The sequence below is a fragment of the Saccoglossus kowalevskii genome, unplaced genomic scaffold, assembly GCF_978046115.1.
Source record: "Saccoglossus kowalevskii unplaced genomic scaffold, keSacKowa6.1 SCAFFOLD_162, whole genome shotgun sequence".
Lineage (NCBI taxonomy): Eukaryota > Metazoa > Hemichordata > Enteropneusta > Harrimaniidae > Saccoglossus > Saccoglossus kowalevskii.
In genome coordinates, this window is record NW_028188665.1 from 59,992 (window position 1) to 87,541 (window position 27,550).

The window sequence follows — 27,550 nt, forward strand, 5'->3', positions numbered from 1 at the left end:
TCACCTTACCCTGCCAGTGTGATTGCATTTTTAAGAATATTCAAAATGTCGGGCTCAAAACAACTGACGCTTCATGTACACATGAATAACCCATCCCATTTGCATTCACACTTTCTATGATCTGCAGAAATATTTTTCTTTGACCCCCTCCATCAAGTATAATATGGGCTTTGGTTTGTGTATAGTTCTTGGTCACCGTCGATCGGTTGTCTTGGTTTTATTCACTGTCCAAGCACCTTAGTAAAGGGTCTTAGTGCACGTTAGTGTAACTCCAGACGTAGCCGTGGATGATACAGTTACAATACACGTAGTATGCTATATCTACAATTTTATCACGTGTCTTAGGCTGAACATCAAAAGGGTCGACCCCTACTCCGGGTGAGTGTGTCACAGACTCAATGGGAAGGCCAATTCCACTGGCCGAGATTCATTCACTAACGAATGCGACTTTGGGGGAACCTTGGTTAAGGTCCACAGGTGCTTGTGTTCGACCGAGGCTGGTTGACGCTGTTGGATAGCGCATTAAAATCGCCATTTGATAGAGATCGCCACACAGCCCTGTCATGTAGTCCCAAACATGAATGTGACTCCTGTGGCAAAATGCACTATGTGTCAGCAATAGCACTTGCAATTTGCACATACAAAAAAAAGTCAGGAGAGACAACAGTGACACTCAATGTCAAGAACTGTCGCCCTTGAAAAAAGTAGCCTACAACTGGGTGCACCAAGCACGAGTCTTGTGTCACGCACTGCCTTCATATTTAGACACTCCCTAAAATTTTAATTTTATTGGAATCTATATTTTATACTATAACTGCCGAGTATTCAAAAGAACCGCCAGCAATTTAGACTGAGACAGAATTTCGACGTAATGCTTAGTCACGTCTACTGGACTGACTAAAGGGTATATGGTCACGTTTATTTAAAATGTGAGCATATATTCTGACTCGGGGTAATATTTTAACTGACGTGCTACGATATTCGTCAGATGTTGTCGAAATAAATCAAACCCATGCTGTAAATAGGTTGGCACAATGCATGGTTAATGCACAGTTCCTCTATCTGACTCCCTCGGCCCGGGTGTAAACGGTTTGTTTACCCGCAATGCTGTTCGAGACAAAAGTACGCTAGTCGTTTCCAGACCGGGGATAGAGGGACCGTGGTTAATGCTATAGTCAAAACGAGTCCCGAGTAGAGTCAAACATCGCTGCTACTGGTCTGACTAAATGGGCCATTAGTGTAACCATTTTGTATAGCTATATGTTACACCTTGAGATTAGAGTCTCCCTTGCAATTCAGTTTTTATCGAGTTTTTTTTAAAATAACTGTGCACATTTTACCTGTTCACACGATCTCTAAGCACCGACTTATGTTTTTGACTACTTATTTACTACACCCACTAAATAACGTAAATATACCATATTACTGTATTTTTCTGCTAAACAAATGATTTGTTTGGACTAACAACGTACAAACGTGTAATTACTAGTATTATAATCATTCGTGGCAAAAATGGGGAAGCAAGATTTGTAATTATGGTAGCCATTTTAGAAATAAACAATTCATATGACGCCCAATATACTTTGAGGTAATAGTATAACCATGGAGCTAAAACAAGATTATTTTACCTCCATGGTATAACCAACTAAATCTATGGTCGTGTGAATCTACTGTAAACAGAGTTAACAGTAAAACAAACTAACTGCAATGTCTTCTAGTGCGATTCAAACACAGACAGTTATTAGTAATGAATGAAGCATTTTAATACAGAATAAATATGCAGGCATCATGGGTAAAATAGTTTCACTGAATATATATATATAAATATATAAACAGAAAATAGTTATACGGCAACAAATACAGACGCAACGCAACACATAGATAGAACTCTGAGACATGGTGGTTTGTTTAGCTCCGTGCTCCGATCAATAGCTCCGAATTGAATCGTACGTGTATAGTCAAAGTTAACACAACACACATATCCTATGAAAAGTGACTAATAATATCTGATGTGCATATATAAAATGAGCGAAGTGTCCGGGCCCGCCGATTAATGAATATCATGCGAATACACTGATGTTATATTCTAATAAGAGGATCGATGCGTCGAAATGCACCCGAATTTATCAGCAATCATATTACAGAATATGTGCGTTGATTATTTCTGCTGTCCGTGCGGTCGTGAATTGATTAGCCTCTTCTCAACAAGAATCAATATTGCTATCTTGTTTCCCACGTCACAAATTTGGTGGGGTTTCTCAATTCTTCTCCTGTTATGTATAACATTGATTCAACTTTTTTGATTATAATAGTTTTGTCATTACTGCGTGAGTTTGTAAGCCAACACCAGTGGGCGCACGTCAAACACTAATGACAAGTTTACGTGATAACAAGCGCAGGTATCGAAGTAGTCTATTCCTGAATTTCAGAATTCTGAAGCTTCTCCATGGCAACATTTGTCAGACCACCGTTTGTATGACAATTACATACACCGTTTGCTTCTTCGTTCTTACTGCTGAATTTAACCAAATATGGACTGTTGGGAGGAGTTTTGAAGGATGTGATGTAACTTTTGCCCGCTTCGATGGCCTCATCTGCCGACATCACCTGCTCTAAGTTTCCATGACTACGTGTACGGAAGAGAAGTCGCGAGAAGATGTTGATGAGGAAGAACTCACAGATGATAAGAAAGTTGTAAATGTCTAAGAGGAAAAAAATATAAAAACATGTATGTTAAAAGCATTTTTTTCATTCAAGTTGAACATTGCATTTGTTTATAATACATCAAGATAAAATTACTGTAGATTTGAATTCATAATACTGACATAAATACACCTTTACATAAATACATATTCCTCTGGCAACAAAGCGCTTCTGTCGCGGAAAGGGTGCGATACAAGTTGTTCACATCGTCGATATACTAGTATATTATGTTGATATATATATCATCAATGAAAAATATTGTTTTTGAGATATATACTAAATATTAAATGATGACGGACTACATAAAAAAACAGTTAGAACGACACTGATATCACCCATCTACGTCATGACGTCACAGAAGCGGTCCAACGTCAGAGGGCGTGACTTATAGGAAATGGGTGCCAGTAGTCGACAACCCAAGATAATATTTTATTTACAGTATACGCGTAATACTGACATGAATACACCTTTACATCACTTTCACCTAGCTACTTCATGACGTCACAGAAGCGGTTCGCCGCGAGAGGGCGCTACTTATAGGAATGAGGGATATTCGACAACTCAAGATAATAATATACTTACAGTACACGCGTGCACGGTTATCTAACAGATCAGTGCATGTTATTACACCAGCATTAGATAGAGTAGTTAACACGCCCAGTTGAACATTGCCAAATATAAGGGTTAACTGAATGGATAAGAACTTGAACGTGATTTTATAGTCTTTTAACGGTTCCTTCGATATACCGTGTAAAATGCTGATAGCTTGGATGGCTGTAAGTGTCGATGTAATGGAAATAATGGATATCCACAAATACGGTTCGCCTATGCCAACCTTGAGAAACGAAGAAAACAGAAATCACGTTGAAATCACTTTTGATTTAAAAGGAAATGCACACTAACGCATTGTGAGCATTAAATAAATACTTCAAGTATAAAGTCTCGACCTACCACTCCTGGTGTAAATTTCCCATCAACCCACAGCACAACGGCAGCAAACAGCACAAGAGGACGGATAATTGCTACTTGTAAAACAGCTCGTCTCAACCACCGACCAGTTCGTCTGAAATATATTGGTATTATCTCTTCAAATTTTCAACATTGAAACAGACGTGACGATTTCTATTCCATTGATCATGTGGTGTGGTAAGTAATCCAAGGACCATTTTGTCAATGACATGTTTTGCAAGTACAATAATGTTATGTTACCAGGCAAACCATGTACCGGATGTGTGAGATGAACGACGGGATGGAGGGTGTAGTGATAACAAAGAAACACATTTTGAAATACTGTAGATTGCTTCATTTCTACTTGGAATTTAGTTTCGCAATTTTCGCTGAAGGAACACTAGTGTATCTATGGGAGCGGTTTTTACATGAAATGTGAACTCGCGTTGCGTTGACGACGACCACCACCCTTTAAGTTATGTATTATGATGTATTTTGTTGGAAAAGACGTTATGTGTAAAATAGCTCTACTTTTCAAATGTTTTGCTCAAATTGTTGGTCACGGAAAGATCAATACAACTTTTTCATAAAATTGCGTCCCTAGCAACGATACTCTTCTGTGACGTCTAAATGATGTAAACGGTGAAAACAATGTCGTTCAACACACGCAAAGTAATATCTACTCAACACGACACTGTGGCTGGTTATGTGGTCGTTTGTAATATATTAGTAGTATATCTCTAAAAGCATTAAATTTTACTAACAGATGATTACTAATCAAACGAATATCACGTGGACGCCCTTTCTGTCACCACCTGCGTCACGGAAGTTTTTTTCGATGCTAGAGGGCGTGACTTGTATTGCAGGGTGGATTTGTATTAATCCGTTGAATGTATATACTCACTCAGTTACTGTGACCGATGGTATGCACAAACAACAACACAACAGTGGCAATGTAGTGATTTTCATCTCTTTATTTCTCAGTGTTTGGTGCATTGCATCCGATCCGCCATAGTAATCAATGATTAGTGTGACAAACATGTATAAAGTTACGGAAAGATAACTGTAGAGAAAAAAAAAGAAAAAAAAAACATTTCAAAAACTTGTTGGCTCCATTTTAACGATTGTCTCTCTAATATTATCATGGTTTCGGTTCATTTTGTAGAAAGAGATAGATAAGTGCGTGATTGCAATAAATGCATTACACGCGTTTTACTTACATAGATGCTGTAAAGTTTGTCATCATTGCAGCACGTGGTATAAATAGAGAAATACAACTTGTGATACTGAATACCTATATATGAAAATAAATTGAAAAAATTACTTCCGGTTTTAGAAAAAAAAATCTTTTTAAATAATCGAACTTATCGTACCAGTATCCGACACTAAATTTACTAAGAATTAGTGATACATTGCAGTGTGTTTTGTCACATAAATTACATTCTACGTGTGGGACTACATGACAGGAATATGTATCCATTTTTTCTATAAAATGGCATTCAGGAAATGTAATGCTCCATTCCGCTGTCAACCATGCCCGGTCGAACAAAATCACTAGTGGAATCGCATCCGATCGTGAATGAATCTCGGCAACGGCTTTGGCCTCATCCCTGCGTGAATAGTAGGCTCACTCGTGAAATGGGGTCGTCCCCGTTTTGTTCTTCAGCCCCAGGTGAGATTTTCATAAACCCCTCTATTGTCATTTTAGTTTGTACGTTGTTTTGAATAACACGTTGTGTACTTACCGGGTATAACCCCAATACCCATATCATTTTATTCCGTCTCAATTTAGCCGGTATCTTGTTTCTTACATAATATACCGATTCAGCAAACAGGATTGTTGTTATCACTGTCAATACAGAGGCAACCACAAGTAGTATTTTGTGGAACGTTAGGGATCCTGAAATATAGTTAATAAATGCAATTGGTTTAATCACGGTTACTCGTAACCGTGGTTTAACGCGTATAGAACGCATGCGCAATGCCCCGCGAAGACCCGAACCTCAACAAAGAAGAGAAAATTTACCCCTATAAAACAACGTCTGTATCTAGGGAATAATTAAACTCAAAACAGTGAATAAATCACAACAGACCACATCAAAAAACTAGTAAAGTTAACAAAGATAGTATGAATGGCGTGTTACTTACCATGTATGACTTGATAGACGTCCGGAATTTCGTTGTCTGGGCAGCTGCTTGTGTTGTTGGACATAGTGGCTGTTCTTTACCAATACTCAGGCAAAATGCTTGATGAAAACTGTAAAAAGATACGGATATATTCCTGAGTTATATACGCGCATACATAACAGACTATTTGGTATTGGTAATGGCAATAGCCAGTTGAACGTTATTGGTTCCTACGACGTTAGCCATCTTGAGACAGCGATACAGTAAGCCTTTTCGTGTCTGTAAGATGTACTCACAGGAATACGTGACGAAATGTTCGTCATAGTTTGACACTGACAAAAGAATGCGCTAACGAGATTAAATATATTCAACTTTAACAATACTTCAATAGTATGTACCGGTATTATTTCCTTCAAGAATCAGTGAACCGGTGAATTTCACAATATCCGCTAAAATAGATATTTTTTCTCAGCACAGTACGTTGGGGGTATTTGACGAGAAATTAATTGCTGGATTAACGATAAGTAAAATCGCCAATTTATCATTGTTATCTCTGTGCATACTGGTTGAACGTACTAGTATACAAAACAGCAACGTATACAGCAGCAACAAAACAATTCAACAACCACAAGGGACAGCAGTACAATACTTATTGTTGATGCCACAACCTCCACCCTACACCGTACCTGCATTATAGAAAAGGTTGACGATTTACCTAAATAAGGAACACGGTTGTTTGTAAAACTTAAAAAGGCAATTTTGCAGCAACTGGCAACAAAAAACAAATATAAAGTGTGTTTTTTTTCATAAAAATAGAGCAATTAATATTATTCATCTGAATTTCCCGATAATTCATGGACAACATACGTAAAGTCGCCCTAGCATACTGGTTGAACGTATACAAATCGGCAACCACCAAATGCAATTCAACAACCATAAGTGACAGCGGTACAATTGATATTGTTGATGCCACAATCAAGAAGCAACCTCCACCTCACCCGTCACTGTAATATAGAAAAATGACGGCGATTTACCTAAATACGCGACAGGGCGGTTTGTTCGTCTATTATCAATTATAGATTCAGTCAAATTCGCCGATTTTTTTTTATCTGGGGACAAACAAAAATGAAAATGTTGTAGCAACTGGGAATAAAACCAATATAAAGTAATTTTTTTCATAAAGCATAATATTACTCATCTGGATTTCCTAATAATTTGTGGAGAATATATGCACAAACGTATATTTTCTATTTACTAGTATCCATTTATTGTGCGAAATAAGCTGGAAGTGTTCGTACCACGATTGTGGTGTAATTAAAAATGGCATAAAAAGTTGTAAAAGTCAATGCAATCTATTGATTTATAGTAAATAGTGGAGCAGTCCAGTTCCTCACATCGATATTATCGCCAAAATGGCGCGATCTCTAAACTGAAATTCAATAATTTGATCTTTGTCGTAACACAGTGTTCGCCACGTGAGCTTCGCGGTCTTTCGCGGTGTCGGAGTAATCACACAGTTCCCATGGCAACAATATGGTAATGTAATATCACACCTAAGCAACCATTGTATGAGGTGGCACGTAACAGCATTATTATCGCATTAAAAAGAAATTTAACATTTGCAGTTGTTATCATTTGTTACAGCGTATGACAGTTTATCAGGGTCCAAAGCTGACAAACTAATAAATATTGTCCTTAATTACAATTCATGATATCAGAGATGCGTTCACTAGTTCAACTACGTTGTATTTTGTTTGTCGCACTTATTATGACCACACCCCGCCCCTCTGGTTGATCTGCAGCAAAGGGCCTAACAGGAGACACGGTTGTTCACGGTATGTATGCGGGAGCCTTATTTTAGCGTCCCACACATCGTTCTACGTTGTTAGAAGTCAAACTTTTCACCCGTCGGGCGACTCGAACATGAACCGAACATTATTCGTGTCGGCCTGTCTCATGACTGTCGACAATAACTGCTAATAACGGACAGTAAAAAGCAATATCCCCGGAGGAATTGCGAGTGATGTCCAAAAATGTAGTACAATGTGCATAAGGTAAATACATACTGTAAAATGGTTAATTATTCACTGGGTTTTAATTTGGATTATTTCGCTGACTGGAAAATGCGCTAAATTAAAACCCAGTGAATATGTAAAATTTAGCATAAAACACATTATCTAAATGATAAAACCGTGAATTTAAAACCCACTGAATATGCCTGAAATGGTAAATCAGTGAAATTTAAACCCAGTGAAAATTAGTCATTTTACAGTAGTTCAACTATAACACTTTACTTAACCCCAGAACCTGACTCCTTTAATGTCATGGTGTTCTTACGTACATGGACGCGGACGTGGCTCAAAACAGAAGACGTAACTCATACACGTATTGGCTAGTGTATTGTCAGGGTCTTTTCATGTTGAAAGATAGAACCTAACACGTCAAAGCTGGTCAATGTACACCGCTACGAGTCGCCTATATGTCCCTATACAATGTAAACACCTCGATGAATGTTAGCCATATCCTCAATTGGCTAAGACACGGTGTTGACTTCCTTATTTCAAAATTACTAGTTTGTGAACACTGAAGGATAAAAAAAAAAAGTTTACAAAATGACTCGGTTACACTTTTGATCACACGCGGTTTAGTGATTTTCGCCCGATAGAGCTTTGCCAAATGATCGCGCGCATTAGATACGAAAATATGCAGCGTTTTTATCGACACTTTGCATTCAGCCTTTCAAGTATAATACAGGTATCTGATGCGACATTAATTCACACATCTACAGCCAATTAAATCTCTGAACTCTCGCTTTTACATTAATACCTGTCATCCTGGTCACGTACTGGTCGAGCCATTTTACTTATAAACAAATCCAAGATCCCAAATCCCTTTTTACATAACATTTACACCGTTAGTTTTAAAAAATCAGCTACTTGAGTAAATACAACAGGAGCAAGAGCACATTGTAGGACGTGTAGCAGACTGCAGTAAATACAAGTAGACAGACTTACGTACCGTGAATGGTCAGGAACTGAGCGTTTTGTCACAATCCAAACTTTTTATCCGCGCCGAGAGAATGTAACGAATGTGACAGCACTTCGGTTTTTATAGCAAAGATTAAAATCACCATTATAAATAATATAATATATTAGCCGACGTATTTATAACGATGTGGTAGAGAAAATTCTTACTGTTTAACAGTTACATTCTTTCACGTTTTCTGTCTCTGAAGTTTCAAATATACATACTATGTGAATTTGATCAATTATAGTTTATGTTAATGGTGCAGATATCGTCGTTAGAAAATTTCATCCATACCATATCGAGATTTATTTTTGCGTGTATTACACCGTTATCCAGGTACGCGAGATTGACAGTTCTCTTCGAATTCCCCAATCAGAGATATCACTCAAACACTAAAAATAACCCATACTAGATATAATCACAGTGACTTTTTAAAGCCTTCTTTCGGATTTATAAAACACACACAGGAATTTTAACAAATACACAGTTATGTTTTAATCAATCGCAACTAAGCTCTCTCTGTAACCAATCACAACTAAGCTCTCTCTGTAACCAATCACAACCAAGCTCTCTCTGTAACCAATCACAACTAAGCTCTCTCTGTAACCAATCACAACTAAGCTCTCTCTGTAACCAATCACAACCAAGCTCTCTCTGTAACCAATCACAACTAAGCTCTCTCTGTAACCAATCACAACTAAGCTCTCTCTGTAACCAATCTCAACCAAGCTCTCTCTGTAACCAATCACAACTAAGCTCTCTCTGTAACTAATCACAACTAAGCTCTCTCTGTAACTAATCACAACTAAGCCCTCTCTGTAACCAATCACAACTAAGCTCTCTCTGTAACTAATCACAACTAAGCCCTCTCTGTAACCAATCACAACTAATCCCTCTCTGTAACCAATCACAACTAAGCTCTCTCTGTAACCAGTCACAACAGATTCCTCAATTTTACCAATCACAACACATTTATTAATACCGTGACAGTCACTACCTAAAAGCGGTACCGTTAATCAACAGTGTCCAGGCTTCTTTGCATGTGACCATACTTCCATAGAAAGTATGTGCGTGTACTCACCCAGTTCTCGGGACACATTTGATTGACAATATAACGATCAGGCTATAAAATTGAATAAACACCATAACGGTTTACCTTGAAGTATGCGGGGCTCCGCGTCGAAAACCATAAATTTGACAATTCTGGCCAGGCGTGACTCTCGCTACTAGCAGGGTGTCGTCACAGAGTAAACACTATTGTGGGTAAAAGTTGACCGTACTTGTTTGTGTCCACTTCAATTTCACATTTGTACATACATTTGTATTTGACATTGACCTTGCGGGATATACCTGTACTTAGCACACGTTTCTCATTGTAATGCAATACACAAGGTAAATATTTCAGTTAAAATGTGTGTTTTTTATGGTTGACCATTGATCAGAACAGCCATGGAGTTACAACCCAATAAACAGTGTCACTACAGTGACAATAAACTAGCTTCTGCCATGGACATATTAACAGTGTCCATGATTCCTGCTATTACCACTTTAGTTACAATCATAGATACAACTCTGACTCTCCCTGTAACCATGGAACTATAAACCCCTTATAGTTCCATGCTGTAACCAATCACTACTACACTCTTTCTTTGACCTTTAACCAATTACAAAATTGTTACATGATATTATAGTAAGTAACTGTCTTTATAGTAAATAACAGTCCTTCTGGCCTAATATTTTTTCCTAAATAAAATGATAATGTATTATAAGAAATATGATTCAATCATTTTAGTTAAAAACAAACAAAACGTTAAGCCATGGGGACTGTCGACAGTATAAGCATGGAGGTAATTTTTACCTCCATGACTGACAAGCAGCTCGAGAGATCATAGTCAAGGTTACATATACCGGTTCACTTAGGTGGAGCATGTTAGTACCTTCTATGGGTTAAGCATACCACCATGAGCGGAGTTACAGACTCAAAAATACACCATCTGGACCATGATAATCTAATGGATGTCCATAACAAAGGGGCATCGTCAATAAGAAATACCTTGACACTGTCATGGATAAGCAGTGAACAGGCGATTTAAACAAAGATATAATTGCAGTCAAAAATAAAAAAAAATATGTGTCTACTCATCCAGTTATGGGAATACTGTTGATTGACAAAGTTTGGATCCCTAATTGAATAACCAATATAACGGTTTACCTTGAGTTAATTGGGCTCCGTGTCAATACCATATACCTTGTGACCATACAGAACCGGCAGCAAGACGTTCAATGCACTTCCTACCAAAACTGCAAGCTTTATAGACAGCCCATGCTTACGCGAAGAACACGTCTGCTGATTGGTCCCGATAATGACCTTTTAGAAACAAAGTGTGAATAATACACCTGGACCCATGCAGTTTTAATTAAAGACACTTGAAGTGCTGTAGGCAACTATCGCCTAGCATTGTTAGTAAAGTCTAAAGTCAACAAAGATGTTGAAATTGTTTATTTTTGGGAATTATAAACAATGATAATTAAGAAACACAAAACCGAAATTTGAATAATCCAGAGTAACAGCCAAGTTGACCTTCAGTTGAAGTTTTAATTATTTAATAAGGTGGCAGACGTTTTGCACCACAATTTCAACATAGTTACATGGCCCATATGCTCACAAATACGACTATGTATATTTACCTCGCTTGGAAATCATAAAAGTAACTACACAATTCTCGCTAGAAAACTATTTTTACCTCCATGCTAGAAGCTTATCTACAACCATCGGAGGGGGGGGGTCCATCTAATCTGAGGGGATTACCATACACATCAATCAGCTTAAAAGCTCCAGCATTATAATAACATGAACAAACAAACAAGTCATTCACTGCCGAATCATTTAGCTACACGCTTGGACCTCCATGCAACAACCCCACCCAACGAACACCGTCGTGTACACATGCAGTATTAGGGAAATATGCTCAACAATACTGTGAAATAATTTATTTTAGCTGGAACATGGAGCTCCATGGCTGGAATTAATTTTCACTAAAAAGACATTTTGAGTGTATTACATGGAGTTTAATTTCACTTATTTTTGACGAGTTGAATGTAAAACATAGACAAAAAGATATATTCGCTGGATTTTATGTTCACTGAATCATTCCTTCAGAGAAAATAGCGAAAATTAATTACAAGCAAAAATAAAGTATTTTACAGTATACTACATTAACAATATTCGCATTACAGTGTTTATAATAGTATAGTAGAAACTAGTAAACGATAAAATGATGTAGAGCATCATAGCATTTAGATTTTTCTAGTTCAATGATCATACGGTAAAACACGTCTATTTAGTTAGCATGTCATTTTAGCTAATTTAGCTAACCTGTAATTTCGCTAATTCAAGATGTCGCTGATTTAGAATGAAGTATATTCTCACAATGAGATTGTTGGCATTTTAGCTAAATTAAGATTTCGTATATTCATGCATTGAGTTAAATTCGCTAAAATAGCATGTAGCTATTTCAATGTGTTTTACAGTAGTCTTTAGTTAACTCTGCACAAACTTCAAAATGACGAGTGACCTAACCACTTTAAAATCGCTTTCCAACGAGCATTACACACATATAATGGGAAGTACATACCTTTATTCACAATTCCGTATTTCAATACAAAATGTTATAGTTCGGGTGTATTCGAAAAATGTATTGTATTTTTTGTCACTATTAAACTAAAAAAAATGTTCATGTTTGAGCCCCATGCCCGAAGACAGACAGAGAGACAAAGAATATAAACAAATCGACTTTCACGTACGCTCATATCGTGTTCTATTGTAGCACAGTCCCTCTGTGATTGTTGAAAGTCAGTTGATGAGCATTTTGGGGGTGGGTGGGGGTTGTGCACTGATCGAAGGTCTAGTAGTAAATGATTTGTTTGTTTGTTCGTTGTATTATAATGCTGAACAATAGAAACAAAATGAACCACTGCATGGAAGCATGGTAATTTAAATAAACATTATCAGATGCAATGCACATATACATAGCAAACTCCATTATGCAGCATCAGCTCAAAATCGGGCTATCTAAAAATGTGTTTTATACCAGTAGGTCTGACCATTGACCTTGGAACAATTGAGATGACAATACACGATCACTAAGCATCGAAACATATTTTGACCACGTGTCAAACCCACCAGCCAATGAGACTCTGGTAGTTTTCAGCAAACCAAACAATCAGTTTAAAATTGTGCATCAAAGACACATCCACGTGCAGAAGGGATATTTGTCGCGTGAGGGGGGGGGGGTTGTTAGTCGTCTATTATTGTCGAATTTGACAGCATGGTTACTGATACCGTGTTGACAATAAAACCATGTACCTTCAAACATCTTGTAAGTACCTTCCATGCTTAAACCAACCACAGTCCCTCTATCAGAGGAACCAACTAACTAGTACATTTTGTATACCGTCGCAATGACATCTAGGTCAATTGAAACACAGCCAGATAATAACAATGAATAGATACAGAATAAATATGTAGAAAATAAATAAGTAAATAAGGTCGTACGACTGTGGTCGTGCTTTATTTCAGAATGCGATTTCACTGAATACGACTAGTCATAAACAAAACGTAGTTACACGGATACAATGTATAGAATACAACAGAACAAACAGATACAACTGTGCATATTTATATATATATGAAAAATTGTCATTCCAGCTCATCAGTTGGCTTAATATTACACCCAACGGATCGTATTTCTGGGAAAGATTGTCATTTTTGTCCTGATTTGTAGGAATCTGGAAAACGCGTTTCATTTATTTTATTATCACGCGTGCGCCAGCTGACTGTGGTTACGACTAATATTATACATGTAGTATGCAAATATACGATAGGGAGTATACACTGATACCACTTTCTAATAAAACTAAACGTGTGTTTGGATTGCGTTTAAATACAGCTGGATTTGTCTTACAGTTCTGATTAATGTATTTATAAATATATAATACACTTTGTTCTGCACTCATGTTACAGTGGTTTGATTTTTTTCTGTCTCCAAACCAAACGCCTGAGTGAGTGTTCGTACGATCGTGAATTATTTAGCCTATTATTTAGCCTGATCTAAAACCAATAATGTTGTCATGGTTTCCGCGTCACAAAATTGACAGGGTTTCTTCTCTCCTTCCCTCCTCGGCTTTTGAGTCCTGTCATGTGTTATATTGATTCAACTTTTCTTATTATAAACACGGTTGTTAAAAAAGACAATTGAGTCTGTAATCAACGCCAGAGGGCGCATTTCAAGCAATAATGTTACGTTTTGCGATAACGATCGTTCATATCCAAGTACCAGCAGTCTACTTCTGAGTTTCGGATTTCTGAATTTGCTCCATGGTAACATTTGTCATACCACCGTTTGTATGACAATTACACACACCGTTTGCTTCTTCGTTCTTACTGCTGAATTTAACCAAATATGGACTGTTGGGAGGAGTTTTGTAGGATGTGATGTAACTTTTGCCCGCTTCGACGGCCTCATCTGGCGACATCACCTGCTCCAAGTTTCCATGACTACGTGTGCGGAAAAGAAGTCGCGAGAAGATGTTGATGAGGAAGAACTCACAGATGATAAGAAAGTTGTAAATGTCTAGAAGAAAAAAGATGTAAATACACGTTTAATAAAAATAACTTTTTTTCATTCAAGTTGGACATTGCATTTGTTTATAATACACCAAGATAAAATTACTGTAGATTTAAATTTATAATACTGATATAAATACATTTCTTCGGCAAAAAGCGCTTCTTTGGCGAAAAGGGTGCGATAAAGGTTGTTCACATCGTCCATATATTATGTTGTTACAAGTATATGGTCATCAAAGAAATTAATATTTTGAGATATTGACCAAATTAAAAATGACAAACGACAAAACAGCTACTGTTATCAATTCAAGTTACGACATTGCTTTCACCCATCTACGTCATGACGTCACGGAAGCGGTTCGCCGCTTGGGGCGCTACTTATAGGAAAGTGGGATATTCGACAACTCAAGATAATATACTTACAGTACACGCGTGCACGGTTGTGTAACAGATCAGTGCACGTTATTACACCAGCATTGGATAGAGTAGTCAGCAGGCCCAGTTGAACATTGCCAAATATAAGGGTTAACTGAATGGATAAGAACTTGAACGTGATTTTATAGTCTTTTAACGGTTCCTTCGATATACCGTGTAAAATGCTGATAGCTTGGATGGCCATAAGTGTCGATGTAACGGAGACGATGGATATCCATAAATACGGTTCGCCTACGCCAACCTTGGGAAACGAAAAAACAAAACAAATCAGGTTGAAATTACTAAATACGTATTGTGAGCATTGCCAATCACTTTTAAAGTACAACATGTATAAAGAAGCGACTGAACCTACCGCTCCTGGTGTAAATTTCCCATCAACCCACAGCACAACAGCAGCAAACAGCACAAGAGGACGGACAATTGCTACTTGTAAAACAGCTCGTCTCAACCACCGACCAGTTCGTCTGAAATATATTGGTTATTATGTCTTTAAATTTTCAACATTGAAACGGGTTGGCTGTTCTGGCTTACAATCATATAGTCTGGAGAGCTGTGTGTGAACATGGCAGTACAAGTACGTACATGATGTGTGTGTGTGTGTATGTGTGTGGGGGTAGTGATAAATAAACATGTTTTAAAACTGACGCATTTAGAATAATTACTCAACTGGACTCGACCCCATTATTGTCATTATTGATGTGGTTTGGCTCTCTTACACGGTGACTGTGTTTAGCTGTGAAGTCGCCCGTCATTTGTACGATACTAAATCATTCGAAATATTAATTTTTCATTGACTGAAGATCACACTGGTCAAAAAAATATCACGTGAACTCCTATTTCGTCACGATCTACTACATGGAATCGCTTCGTCGTTGGATGTCGTGACTTGATAGAAAGGTGTTTTGTAGAGTAGCTCTTCGTTAAAGGGCGGCAGTCGTCGCGCCGTGCATGTCCGACATTTGTGTTGATAAACATTGATTTTCCCACAATCCAATGCGCTTTTCTAATGAAATCACGAGTACAAGTTTTGCCCTGTGCACCACTTTCACTAATTACCACCGGCGACTCCTTCGATACCTTCTAAACACCGAAACAAAATACTTAAAGGGCGGCAGTCGTCGCGCCGCGTCCTGTTCGATATGAGACTCATAGCGACGTACACAACATGAAATTCGAACACGCGCTGCGCGACGACCACCGCGCTTTAATTAAAGCATGGAGGTATAAAGCTCATACCTCCATGATTAAAGCTTTGTAACATCTCAGTTTGTACTAGTTGGTGTGCACTACAGTCAAAATCGCCATTTTTGTTTTTGTTTATACTAGTATGAAAACCACATCTCGCGCATGCGCGGCGCGGCGACTGCCGCCCTCTAACCCGTGGAATGTATATACTCACTCAGTTACTGTGACCGATGGTATGCACAGACAACAACACAACAGTGGCAACGTAGTAATTTTCATCTCTTTATTTCTCAGTGTTTGGTGCATCGCATCCGATCCGCCATAGTAATCAATGATTAGTGTGATAAACATGTATAAAGTTACGGAGAGATAACTGTAAAAAAAAACCAAAAAAATGCATTTCAACAACTTGCTGGCTCCATTTCACCGGCAATTATTGTCTCTCTAATATTATCATGGTTTCGGTTCATTTTGTAGAAAGAGATAGACAAGTGCGTGATTGCAATAAATGCATTACACGCGTTTTACTTACATAGATGCTGTAAAGTTTGTCATCATTGCAGCACGTGGTATGAATAGAGAAATACAACTTGTGATACTGAATACCTATATATGAAAATAAATTGAAAAAGTTACTTCCGGTTTTACACACAATTTACGACACCGTAATTTTCTTTGATGCTAGCGGCAAAAAACGTCAATGAAATATATTTAAATAATATCTCTCTTTTGGGACTACATCATGCCCCGTGGAACACAGGCACGTGTGGATCATATCTAAGGTTTCCACGAAATCTCATCCGTTAGTGAATACACCTGTGGGGCCACCTGTGTATTGGGGTTTGTCATCGTCATTGTGCCTGTTGCTAAGGTAAGATTTCAATCATGTACTAATGGGTCTGGTGGACAAACACTACGCTACCGGTGTATCGGTTGTCAAGACTATGCTACCGAGTGGCGCAACTCGGAGGCGAATCTGGAATAATTTTTGGCCACCGTCTCCACTTTATTGATAGCGACTGTAAGTAAATCCTTGCCAAAAGATGACGAGTTCGGATAAAACATGAAATTGAAGTAATAATGGCATCATTCCATCGTACCGACAAGTCTAACAATTCTTATTATACATCCAGTACACAGTATTTTTAGTTGAGTCGAATCATATACTAACTATACAAGGCAGAAATTAATACCTCGATAAAACCTGTCAACAAACAAGCTGCTCTCTGATTGGTCTGATTGTTAGGTGTTTGGGCTGGGTATCCAATCAGACACAGTCTTGTATCGTGACTAGTAAGTATCTTCGCATTGATTCAGTATTTGTGATATGTCAACCTAGGTACCAGCTAACTATTACACAAATCTTCTAAGACTGACAATTACCACACGATAAGACATTCCTCTCTATTTAGCAGCATTTTTTTACTTCATTACTTTGAATAACTCAATATGGTATACTTACTGGATATAAACCCAACACCCATACCAATTTATTTCGTCTCAATTTTGTCGGTATCTTGTTTCTTACAAAATATACCGACTCGACAAACAGGATTGTTGTTATTACTGTCAATATAGGAGCAATAACAAGTAGTACTTTTTGCGCCGTTGTGGATCCTGGAAGATGATATAAAAATACAACTTGGTAAACGCGTGCAGTACGCATGCGCAAAGCGCAGACGCTAACCGAGACCTCCACAAAAAAGAAAAAAAAATCACCCCAAAAAACAACGTCTGTATCTGGGCCTGACTAAACTCAAAACAATGAATGCATAACAACAGATCGTATTAAAAAACTAGTAAAGTTAAAAAAAGTGTCTACCTACCATGTACGGCGTCATACAAATCCGGAATTTCGTTGTCCAGGCAGCTTGTATTGTCGGACATGGTGTCTGTTCTGTTAGATACTAACACTGAGACGGAATGCTTGGTGAAAACTGTAAGAGATACAGATATATCCATGTTTTATATAGGAACTGCAATAATATGGTTATATAATATTCCACCAGTATAATGTCAATGACAATCTCACATAGCTCGCTAAACAGGAAGTAGAATTATGGCAGGAACAAACAAACACAAAAGTCACGGAGCTCTAGTTATGCGCATCAAGGTCGACAACAAATCAAAATACACTGGTACACGTTTGTTTTTTATCCATGTTCACATAATTTTTACAAATAAACCTATTTTTAATAAACTTACATAAATAAATAATAACATAAGATGACTGAATAGCAATGAATGCCAACATAACACCACGCACGAGATACGTTCGCTCGCAAAGCTTCAGTCACAATCGAAATATCTATCCCAAGAAATTTAACCTGTCTATCATTTCTCCTTAAACCATACCCGAACTCTCATAAAATAAAATACACTATCATAAATATCTGAAGAGGCTGAAATATCGCCGTGTCGTCTCAAAATCAAAGTGTTTTTAGATGTGTATCGAACATTATGGCGATGTTTATGACTTGTGACTTCAAAGATTTCCGATTTGTCATACACGTACACAGTACAGAAGCATATACTCGTAAGCTTTTTGCTTCATTCATGAGTCATGTCATGTCATGTCAGTTTTACTACAATTACAGGTTTTTTTTCAAGGCCTACGAGCGTTGGGGCTACCGTCTCGTTGGGGGAGGTCGCCGCTGCAACGGTGTCCACTGGCAAACAGAATAGATACTTAAACACATTTACACACAAACGTTTATAGCGTCCAACGGCTGTCCCATGTACGGTGCAAGCACAAACTGCTCGCACGGACGCCGATCCTTATTTATTTCCCAAACTGAGAAAAAAAACACGCAAACTATATTAGGCTAGCCATTTGAAAGCTTGGACGATGTGGGACTCGCCAGTTCCACGGGACCCCATTTCAGACAGTGTGGAGGGACTTTGATCACAGTCATTGTGACCGTCGTTCTGTTATTGAACCCAACTTAACGTTTTGTCGTACGCGATAGGGTGAATCACGTAGTGTGATGTAATGTGCGTCAAAGTAAGTCACTGACCTAACAGCCATATCTGCCGCAGGACTGTGTATCTACGTGTATCTATATTTTTTTATGTGCGCATATTTTGCAGTGACAATATTTCGTGTCAAAATCTGTTTACAATTAATCGTTTTAGTATTAGCCAACGTTATGTGAACTTTTTTGGTTCACTGCCAATCTGTTTTTTTTTTATATAGAAAAACGGTAAAATAATATGAATACGATACCATTTTAGGAATGGTTTTCTCGTTAAACCACAATCAAATAAATGTAAATTTTCAATATTCCCATACATCAAAACGTCTTATGTCGAGGGTAATTTTGAAATATTGAGATATATCCTTGCTATATGAAACAACGTGAAATGTAATAAAAGAGAAAAAAATTCACTCAAATTTTGTATATCGATTTTACTCCGGACTGAGTACTTTCAATTCATTTTCATTATCCTTGTAACATGACATATCAAATACGTAAAATGAAAACATGACAATTATTTTACTGTGTAGCGTTACTCAGTTTGGTAGATAAACACCCTAAGATTAAACTTTATTAAATATTCATATTTGACGACAGAGTGTATTGTTTTATCAGGAACCAAGGAATTTGACCAAATCTGCTAAAATTTATACTGGATATTGCCAGGAATTATGATATCACTGATTCAGTCAAATTAGCTACAGCTAGTATAACATGCATTGCATTATGGGAGAGGAAATTAATTAAGAGTCAGGCACGCAAAAATAATTGCCAACTTTCTGTCAAACTCACATAAATCAGCCTGTGTCGCAATACACAAAGACGAAGTCATATTGCCGCGTACTAGATTACGGCTACTTGAGAACAAAGTGACCAGGGTTCATCCACGAGTGATTGCTTTCAAATGGAAAATTATCCCTCCCTCTGTCCGACTTCTCTCTTCACGGGAACTAGTACAAGTACACGAATATTGTTGTCAGCAATTTTCAGTAATATTCACAATCAGTCTGGCGGACAACTAGGAGAAGGCGAAGCATTGTTCAAATTACGCTGAAAGCGTGAAAGTTGCTACATATGCACTACTGTGAAATACTGAAGGAATAATTCAGTGAAAATAAAATGCAGCGAAAATACCTTTTTTCCTATATTTAACATTCAACTCGTCAAAAAACAGTGAAAATAAATTCCATACAAAAACACCCAAAATGTGTTTTCAGTGAAAATTAATTCCAGCTAAAATAAAGTATTTTACAGTATTTATTGTAGGCATTTAGGTTTATAAAAAACAGTACTAGGAAAACATTTTGAATCAACCAATTTTAAATTGCAAAATGATACGAAATAAACAAATTTATTTTCTTTTGAATTTTATTTTCACTACGGGTAGGAGACGACATTTTCAACGAGTCGGGTCTACTGACCATGATGCAGATGCAGCGACCAATACGTTACCGGTGGTTAATCTATTTTCAGATGAAATGAGACAATTAATTCCTCATGGAAACCAATGGTAAACTCCTTAACACGTCATTTTCATTCATGTTTGGTAAATCCATTATGCGTAAAATCAAATTTAAATAACTATTTATGTACATGTAGTAGCCAACTACATAAACGTCAACCTTAACAATAAAGCAGTCGAGTTCTTCGCATCGATATTCTCACCAAATGGCGTGGTATCAAACAATATAAATGTTAAATACAATCATTCGACTCGTGTTTGAATACTATAGTAGTATTTCTTTCTTGGTCGTGCTTGAGTTCCATGTCCTCGGACACAACTAACAGCGTAAGTTTTGTAAATTACTCTACGTAGCACCAACTGCAATATATGGGTATCCGTGTCTAGCAACGTCACACCAAGGCAACCATTTTATGGGGTGGCAGGTATTATTATCATATTAAAAAATCATTTCATATTTGCCGTGCTTATCATTTTATTACAGCGGAGGGTGGTATGTTAGTCTCTAAAATACTAACCGACAAAAATTGACAATTGTCATTAACCATGACAACCATTTCAACTATTCTGTTGGTAGTTGATACCACTATCACATCCCGGTGGTTCTAACTGCGTCACTAAGGCACCTGGAAATCAACTGAGTGATCGGCAAGGTATTTATTCCGTTGTTTCATCGAAATGCTCGAGAAAGGCTTTAACTACCTATACAGCTGATTAAAACCTGTATCTGTGACATCGTGAGGACATCGTAGTACACCGTGCTTATCAAAATACAATTATTGTGCTATGTATAAAGTGTTTTTTTTCAAAACTCTTACTGGTACGACTTTTATATATAATTACACTACACCCGTACTCAAATATTTAATGTGTGACGTCATCATGTTAGCGTTTGGTATCGCACTGTCTCAACTGTTGACAATGATCGCTGATAACGGGTGATAACAAGTATTTAAATCGATAGCAAGTAGTTCACGAAGTTCACGTACATACGGCAAAGTTTGCGTTTAATCTGAGTACGCTATGCAACTTTTACCTGATAACAAGTTGTCTCTGTGTTTTTACGCACGTGGATGCTGTATGTGGCTTAAAACAGGAGCCGTGACACATATTGGTTGATTTTGTATACCCGAGTTCCATCCATATTGAAAGATGGAGCCTCATTGGTCGACGTCATATTGAAAGATGGAGCCTCATTGGTAGACGTCATAGGTAGACCGTCATGTGCCGCATACACCGATAAACTATATGTATGTACGGTAAGATACGATACAATTAAAACAATACGACACAGGAAACAAAACGTAATTGTATATAAAAAATAACTTAACATGTCCAATAAGTGCATGCGTACAACGTTATAAATCCTTAAAAAATGTTTAATTGAAAACTACTACATGATGAACACAAATTTATATTGACGTAAATAATATATTTATAAAAGTTTAAGTTTAAGTGATCGAAGCAAATATTTGATCAAGTTTCACGAGCGTTTAGACTGGCTCAGCCGTGGCAATTTAATATTTATTTTTCTTAAATTGTGGTCTGACGGAAAACGCGTCAACGCGGAAGATTTTACAAAATCGTTCTAAAGGAATTATCATATAAAACAATAAAATTACCACGACTGGACCAGTTTAATGAGCGTTCTTCAATCAGAAAATATTATTTAAAACCGTTTTCATCATGACTATGTGAAAGTTCTGAATTTAAAGTTGTCCGTCACCATGACTGCATTAGAATACACGGAAATTACAAAAATGCGATGTGTATCAGCCGCATACTATTGTTATGGGTCTACGCCGCGGTGTTGGCTGCGTGGTGCGTTTCAAAATTTTACATGCTGAAAAAAAATTGATGAATGATAGTATGGAACCTATAAGTAAGGAATTTAAAGCTGGATGCCCCTCAAGCTGAATCGGAACAGTGCGATACGGTGTCGATTGCGTGGGAGAAAATTGTCGCTTTGCGCACACTGAATACAAGACGAAAAAAAAAAAAGTTCGTCATTATCTACGACACGGTTTTCCTTTTCATCACAGGTGGTTGATAGAGGTGCCGTTGTCTAACTCCTTCGTGACTGCCATTCGATGTGTGCCGTTTAATTGGTCGTAGGCAGTTTACATGTAACTGTTTAAGTATAATGTATACTGTGGTTCCGGAGTCGGCAATGGCGTCATTTCTCACATCTAAAACCAATTATAAGGACTTAACATCTGAACTTTTCCTTTTTTTACATAAATATCTGTCGCTCACAGTTAAGTACGTACTTGGCATGCCATTTCACTTTTGAGCACGCTCAAGTCTCGAAGTTTGAGGGGTTGTTTGTACGCTTACTCAAATATTCATTCAATCGAGCAATTTGAAATACAAATGTAAAAAACAATAAAAAAATTGTACATGCATTAATAAAGTACAGTAAGTATACAAGTAGACATACCGTGAATGAACGGGGACTTGGAGCTGAGCGTCTTGTTGTAAACCAGTCCTTTCACCTGCGCCGATATAATGTGATGAATAATGTGACACTTCGGTTTTTATAGCAAAGATCAAACATACCATTGTAAATGACATATTTATTACGGGTGTCGGGGGACATGTTCATTTTTTATCTAAACTTCAATACTTTATTGTAAATGTGTTGACTTTCCGAGAGTACTCTGTCTAAGTGTTGTCAACATCACACCAGATATTTTGAAACATATTTTTTCATGTCATTATTTATGTTTGGCATTTGGAGAACTGCTCGAATTTTTTTTTTTCAATGGTTAGTTTGCGCTGTAAATTGAACAGCCTGAGTTATGAGAGAGTCAACAAATCACTACTGACATCAGACTCACTATCAAACAATGACTTTTTTACCAGGTGAAAAGTTATCAGATAAAGCAACATTCCTAATCTGACAACTGACTAAACCCCATGACACTTTCCAAACTACCAGTAGATTTGATATAGTAGTCACTGCCAACAACAATTAGTCCACCCACCAATTAAGTTTAGTGCTGAGCAGTGAATGGGAGGATTTACATTTTGAATTTCGAAATGACCGAGGCAACATCGACTATACATAGATGTGACATCACTGCAACAGAAAAACAGTAAGGAGAGACCAGGTTTATTGTGAATATACTGTAAAACCTGTCTTTTTAGCTAGCATGTTATTTTAGATAATTTAGCTAATCTATAATTTCGCTAATTCAAGATGCAGCTAATTTAACATAAAGTATATACTCACAATAAGACTGTCGACACTCTATTAGCTAAATTAAGATTCATGCCAAGAGTCAAATCCGCTAAAATTGCATGCAGCTATTTCAACGTGTTCTACTGTATAATGCGGTACAGTTGACAGTTCAGGTCGTTTTTCGCCCCGTACTTTTGGCTGGCGGGACTAGGTATATTTTTACATAAGGAGAAAGAGCGTAATTCACTCAGTTTAACGGGCAATTACTCGTAACCTAAAACAGTCTGACTATAAGTCGACCTTGAAGTATTCAGGGCTCCGGATTAAAACCATAAATCCGCGCCAGTAATATAGGCTGTTGAATCTCGCAACTTTTGGCGGTATATCGAATCATTAAAGTGGGGTATCTTCACCTGCGCACGCGGCAGACAGCCATAGCGTGGCGTTGTCTACCCACAAGCTTTCACGTTTTTAGCATGCGTTGTAATCGTCGCTTGTGCGCGCGCACGCAAGTGACGACGCCTCCGTTTTAATACCTGCGTAGTGAACACTAACGTTTATGGTCAAATAGTCGTGTTTATAACTTTGTCCCCTCATATATACGTTCGGATAATGGATATAACAGCTGGCGAAACAGCGAAATAGACTGTTAAAATGCCTGGTAAACACCAACAATGTTACTTCAAAAACAACTGAGTTACTGGTCTACGTCTCCATTCACTCCATACTAGATAGACATCATAGTGGGTTGCATATTTGCCACGTACACAGTACATATATGCAAATATTTCCAACTCAACCACGTCTGAATAGGTTTCGATGATGTTGTGTTAAATATTTAATGGGGGGGGGGGGGGCAAATATCTTCTTTCTCCAGTCACTGTCGAGTATGGTAGTTTTCGTTTGTTAGTACCGTGTCGCATGTTATTTAATAGATGATCTAGTTATTAACAAGTTGTCTCTGTGTTTTTACGCACGTGGATGCTGTATGTGGCTTAAAACAGGAGCCGTGACATATATTGGTTGATTTTGTATACCCGAGTTCCATCCATATTGAAAGATGGAGCCTCATTGGTCGACGTCATATTGAAAGATGGAGCCTCATTGGTAGACGTCATAGGTAGACCGTCATGTGCCGCATACACTGATAAACTATATGTATGTACGTTAAGATACGATACAATTAAAACAATACGACACAGGAAACAAAACGTAATTGTATATAAAAATAACTTAACATGTCCAATAAGTGCATGCGTACAACGTTATAAATCCTTAAAAAATGTTTAATTGAAAACTACTACATGATGAACACAAAATTATATTGACGTAAATAATATATTTATAAAAGTTTAAGTTTAAGTGATCGAAGCAAATATTTGATCAAGTTTCACGAGCGTTTAGACTGGCTCAGCCGTGGCAATTTAATATATATTTCTCTTAAATTGTGGTCGAACGGAAAACGCGTCAACGCGGAAGATTTTACAAAATCGTTCTAAAGGAATTATCATATAAACAATAAAATTACCACGACTGGACCAGTTTAACGAGCGTTCTTCAATCAGAAAATATTATTTAAAACCGTTTTCATCATGACTATGTGAAAGTTCTGAATTTAAAGTTGTCCGTCACCATGACTGCATTAGAATACACGGAAATTACAAAAATGCGATGTGTATCAGCCGCATACTATTGTTATGGGTCTACGCCGCGGTGTTGGCTGCGTGGTGCGTTTAAAAATTTTACATGCTGAAAAAAAATTGATGAATGATAGTATGGAACCTATAAGTAAGGAATTTAAAGCTGGATGCCCCTCAATCTGAATCGGAACAGTGCGATACGGTGTCGATTGCGTGGGAGAGAATTGTCGCTTTGCGCACACTGAATACAAGAAGAAGAAAAAAAAGTTCGTCATTATCTACGACACGGTTTTCCTTTTCATCACAGGTGGTTGATAGAGATACCGTTGTCTAACTCCTTCGTGACTGCCATTCGATGTACGCCGTTTAATTTGTCGTAGGCAGTTTACATGTAACTTTTTAAGTACAATGTATACTGTGGTTCCGGAGTCGGCAATGGCGTCATTTCTCACATCTAAAACCAATTATAAGGACTTAACATCTGAACTTTTCCTTTTTTTACATAAATATCTGTCGCTCACAGTTAAGTACGTACTTGGCATGCCATTTCACTTTTGAGCACGCCCAAGTCTCGAAGTTTGAGGGGTTGTTTGTACGCTTACTCAAATATTCATTCAATCGAGCAATTTGAAATAAAAATGTAAAAAACAATAAAAAAAATTGTACATGCATTAAAGTACAGTAAGTATACAAGTAGACATACCGTGAATAAACGGGGACTTGGAACTGAGCGTCTTGTTGTAAACCAGTCCTTTCACCTGCGCCGATATAATGTGACGAATAATGTGGCAACACTTCGATTTTTATAGCAAAGATCAAACATACCATTGTAAATGACATATTTATTACGGGTGTCGGGGGACATGTTCATTTTTATCTAAACTTCAATACTTTATTGTAAATGTGTTGACTTTCCGAGAGTATTCTGTCTATAAGTGTTGTCAACATCACACCAGATATTTTGAAACATATTTCTTCATGTCATTATTTATGTTTGGCATTTGGAGAACTGCTCGAAGTTTTTTTTTTCAACAGTTAGTTTGCGCTGTAAATTGAACAGCCTGAGTTATGAGAGAGTCAACAAATCACTACTGACATCAGACTCACTATCAAACAATGATTTTTTAACCAGGTGAAAAGTTATCAGATAAAGCAACATTCCTAATTTGACAACTGACTAAATCCCGCACCACTTTCCAAACTACCAGTAGATTTGATATAGTAGTCACCGCCAACAACAACTATTCCACCCACCAATTAAGTTTAGTGCTGAGCAGTGAATGGGAGGATTTACATTTTGAATTTCGAAATGACCGAGGCAACATCGACTATACATAGATGTGACATTACTGCAACAGAAAAGCAGTAAGGAGAGCCCAGGTTTATTGTGAATATACTGTAAAACCTGTCTTTTTAGCTAGCATGTTATTTTAGATAATTTAGCTAATCTATAATTTCGCTAATTCAAGATGCAGCTAATTTAACATAAAGTATTTACTCACAATAAGACTGTCGACACTCTATTAGCTAAATTAAGATTCTGCCAAGAGTCAAATCCGCTAAAATTGCATGCAGCTATTTCAATGTGTTCTACTGTATAATGCGGTCCAGTTGACAGTTCAGGTCGTTTTTTGCCCCGTACTTTTGGCTGGCGGGACTAGGTATATTTTTACATAAGGAGAAAGAGCGTAATTCACCCAGTTTAACGGGCAATTACTCGTAACTTAAAACGGTCTGACTATAAGTCGACCTTGAAGTATGCGGGGCTCCGGATTAAAACCATAAATCCGCGCCAGTAATATAGGCTGTTGAATCTCGCAACTTTTGGCGGTATATCGAATCATTAAAGTGGGGTATCTTCACCTGCGCACGCGGCAGACAGCAATAGCGTGGCGTTGTCTACCCACGAGCCTTCACGTTTTTAGCATGCGTTGTAATCGTCGCTTGTGCGCGCGCACGCAAGTGACGACGCCTCCGTTTTAATACCTGTGTAGTGAACACTAACGTTTATGGTCAAATAGTCGTGTTTATAACTTTGTCCCCTCATATATACGTTCGGATAATAGATATAACAGCTGGCGAAACAGCGAAATGGACTGTTAAAATGCCTGGTAAACACCAACAATGTTACTTCAAAAACAACTGAGTTACTGGTCTACGTCTCCATTCACTCCATACTAGATAGACATCATAGTGGGTTGCATATTTGCCACGTACACAGTACATATATGCAAA

General features: G+C 37.6%; 1 protein-coding gene across 1 annotated transcript; it reads right to left on the bottom strand.

Annotated features, from left to right (window-relative positions):
- Positions 1-1,744: 1,744 nt before the first annotated feature.
- On the bottom strand, positions 1,745-5,908 carry LOC100371912 (organic solute transporter subunit alpha-like). The gene is made up of 7 exons (XM_006814024.3): positions 5,800-5,908; positions 5,397-5,551; positions 4,872-4,945; positions 4,556-4,714; positions 3,655-3,766; positions 3,286-3,538; positions 1,745-2,702 (listed from the first exon to the last, which is right to left on the bottom strand). The coding sequence occupies exons 1-7, from the start codon at positions 5,861-5,863 to the stop codon at positions 2,413-2,415; spliced, it is 1,107 nt and encodes a 368-aa protein (XP_006814087.1). The 5' UTR covers positions 5,864-5,908; the 3' UTR covers positions 1,745-2,412.
- Positions 5,909-27,550: the final 21,642 nt, after the last annotated feature.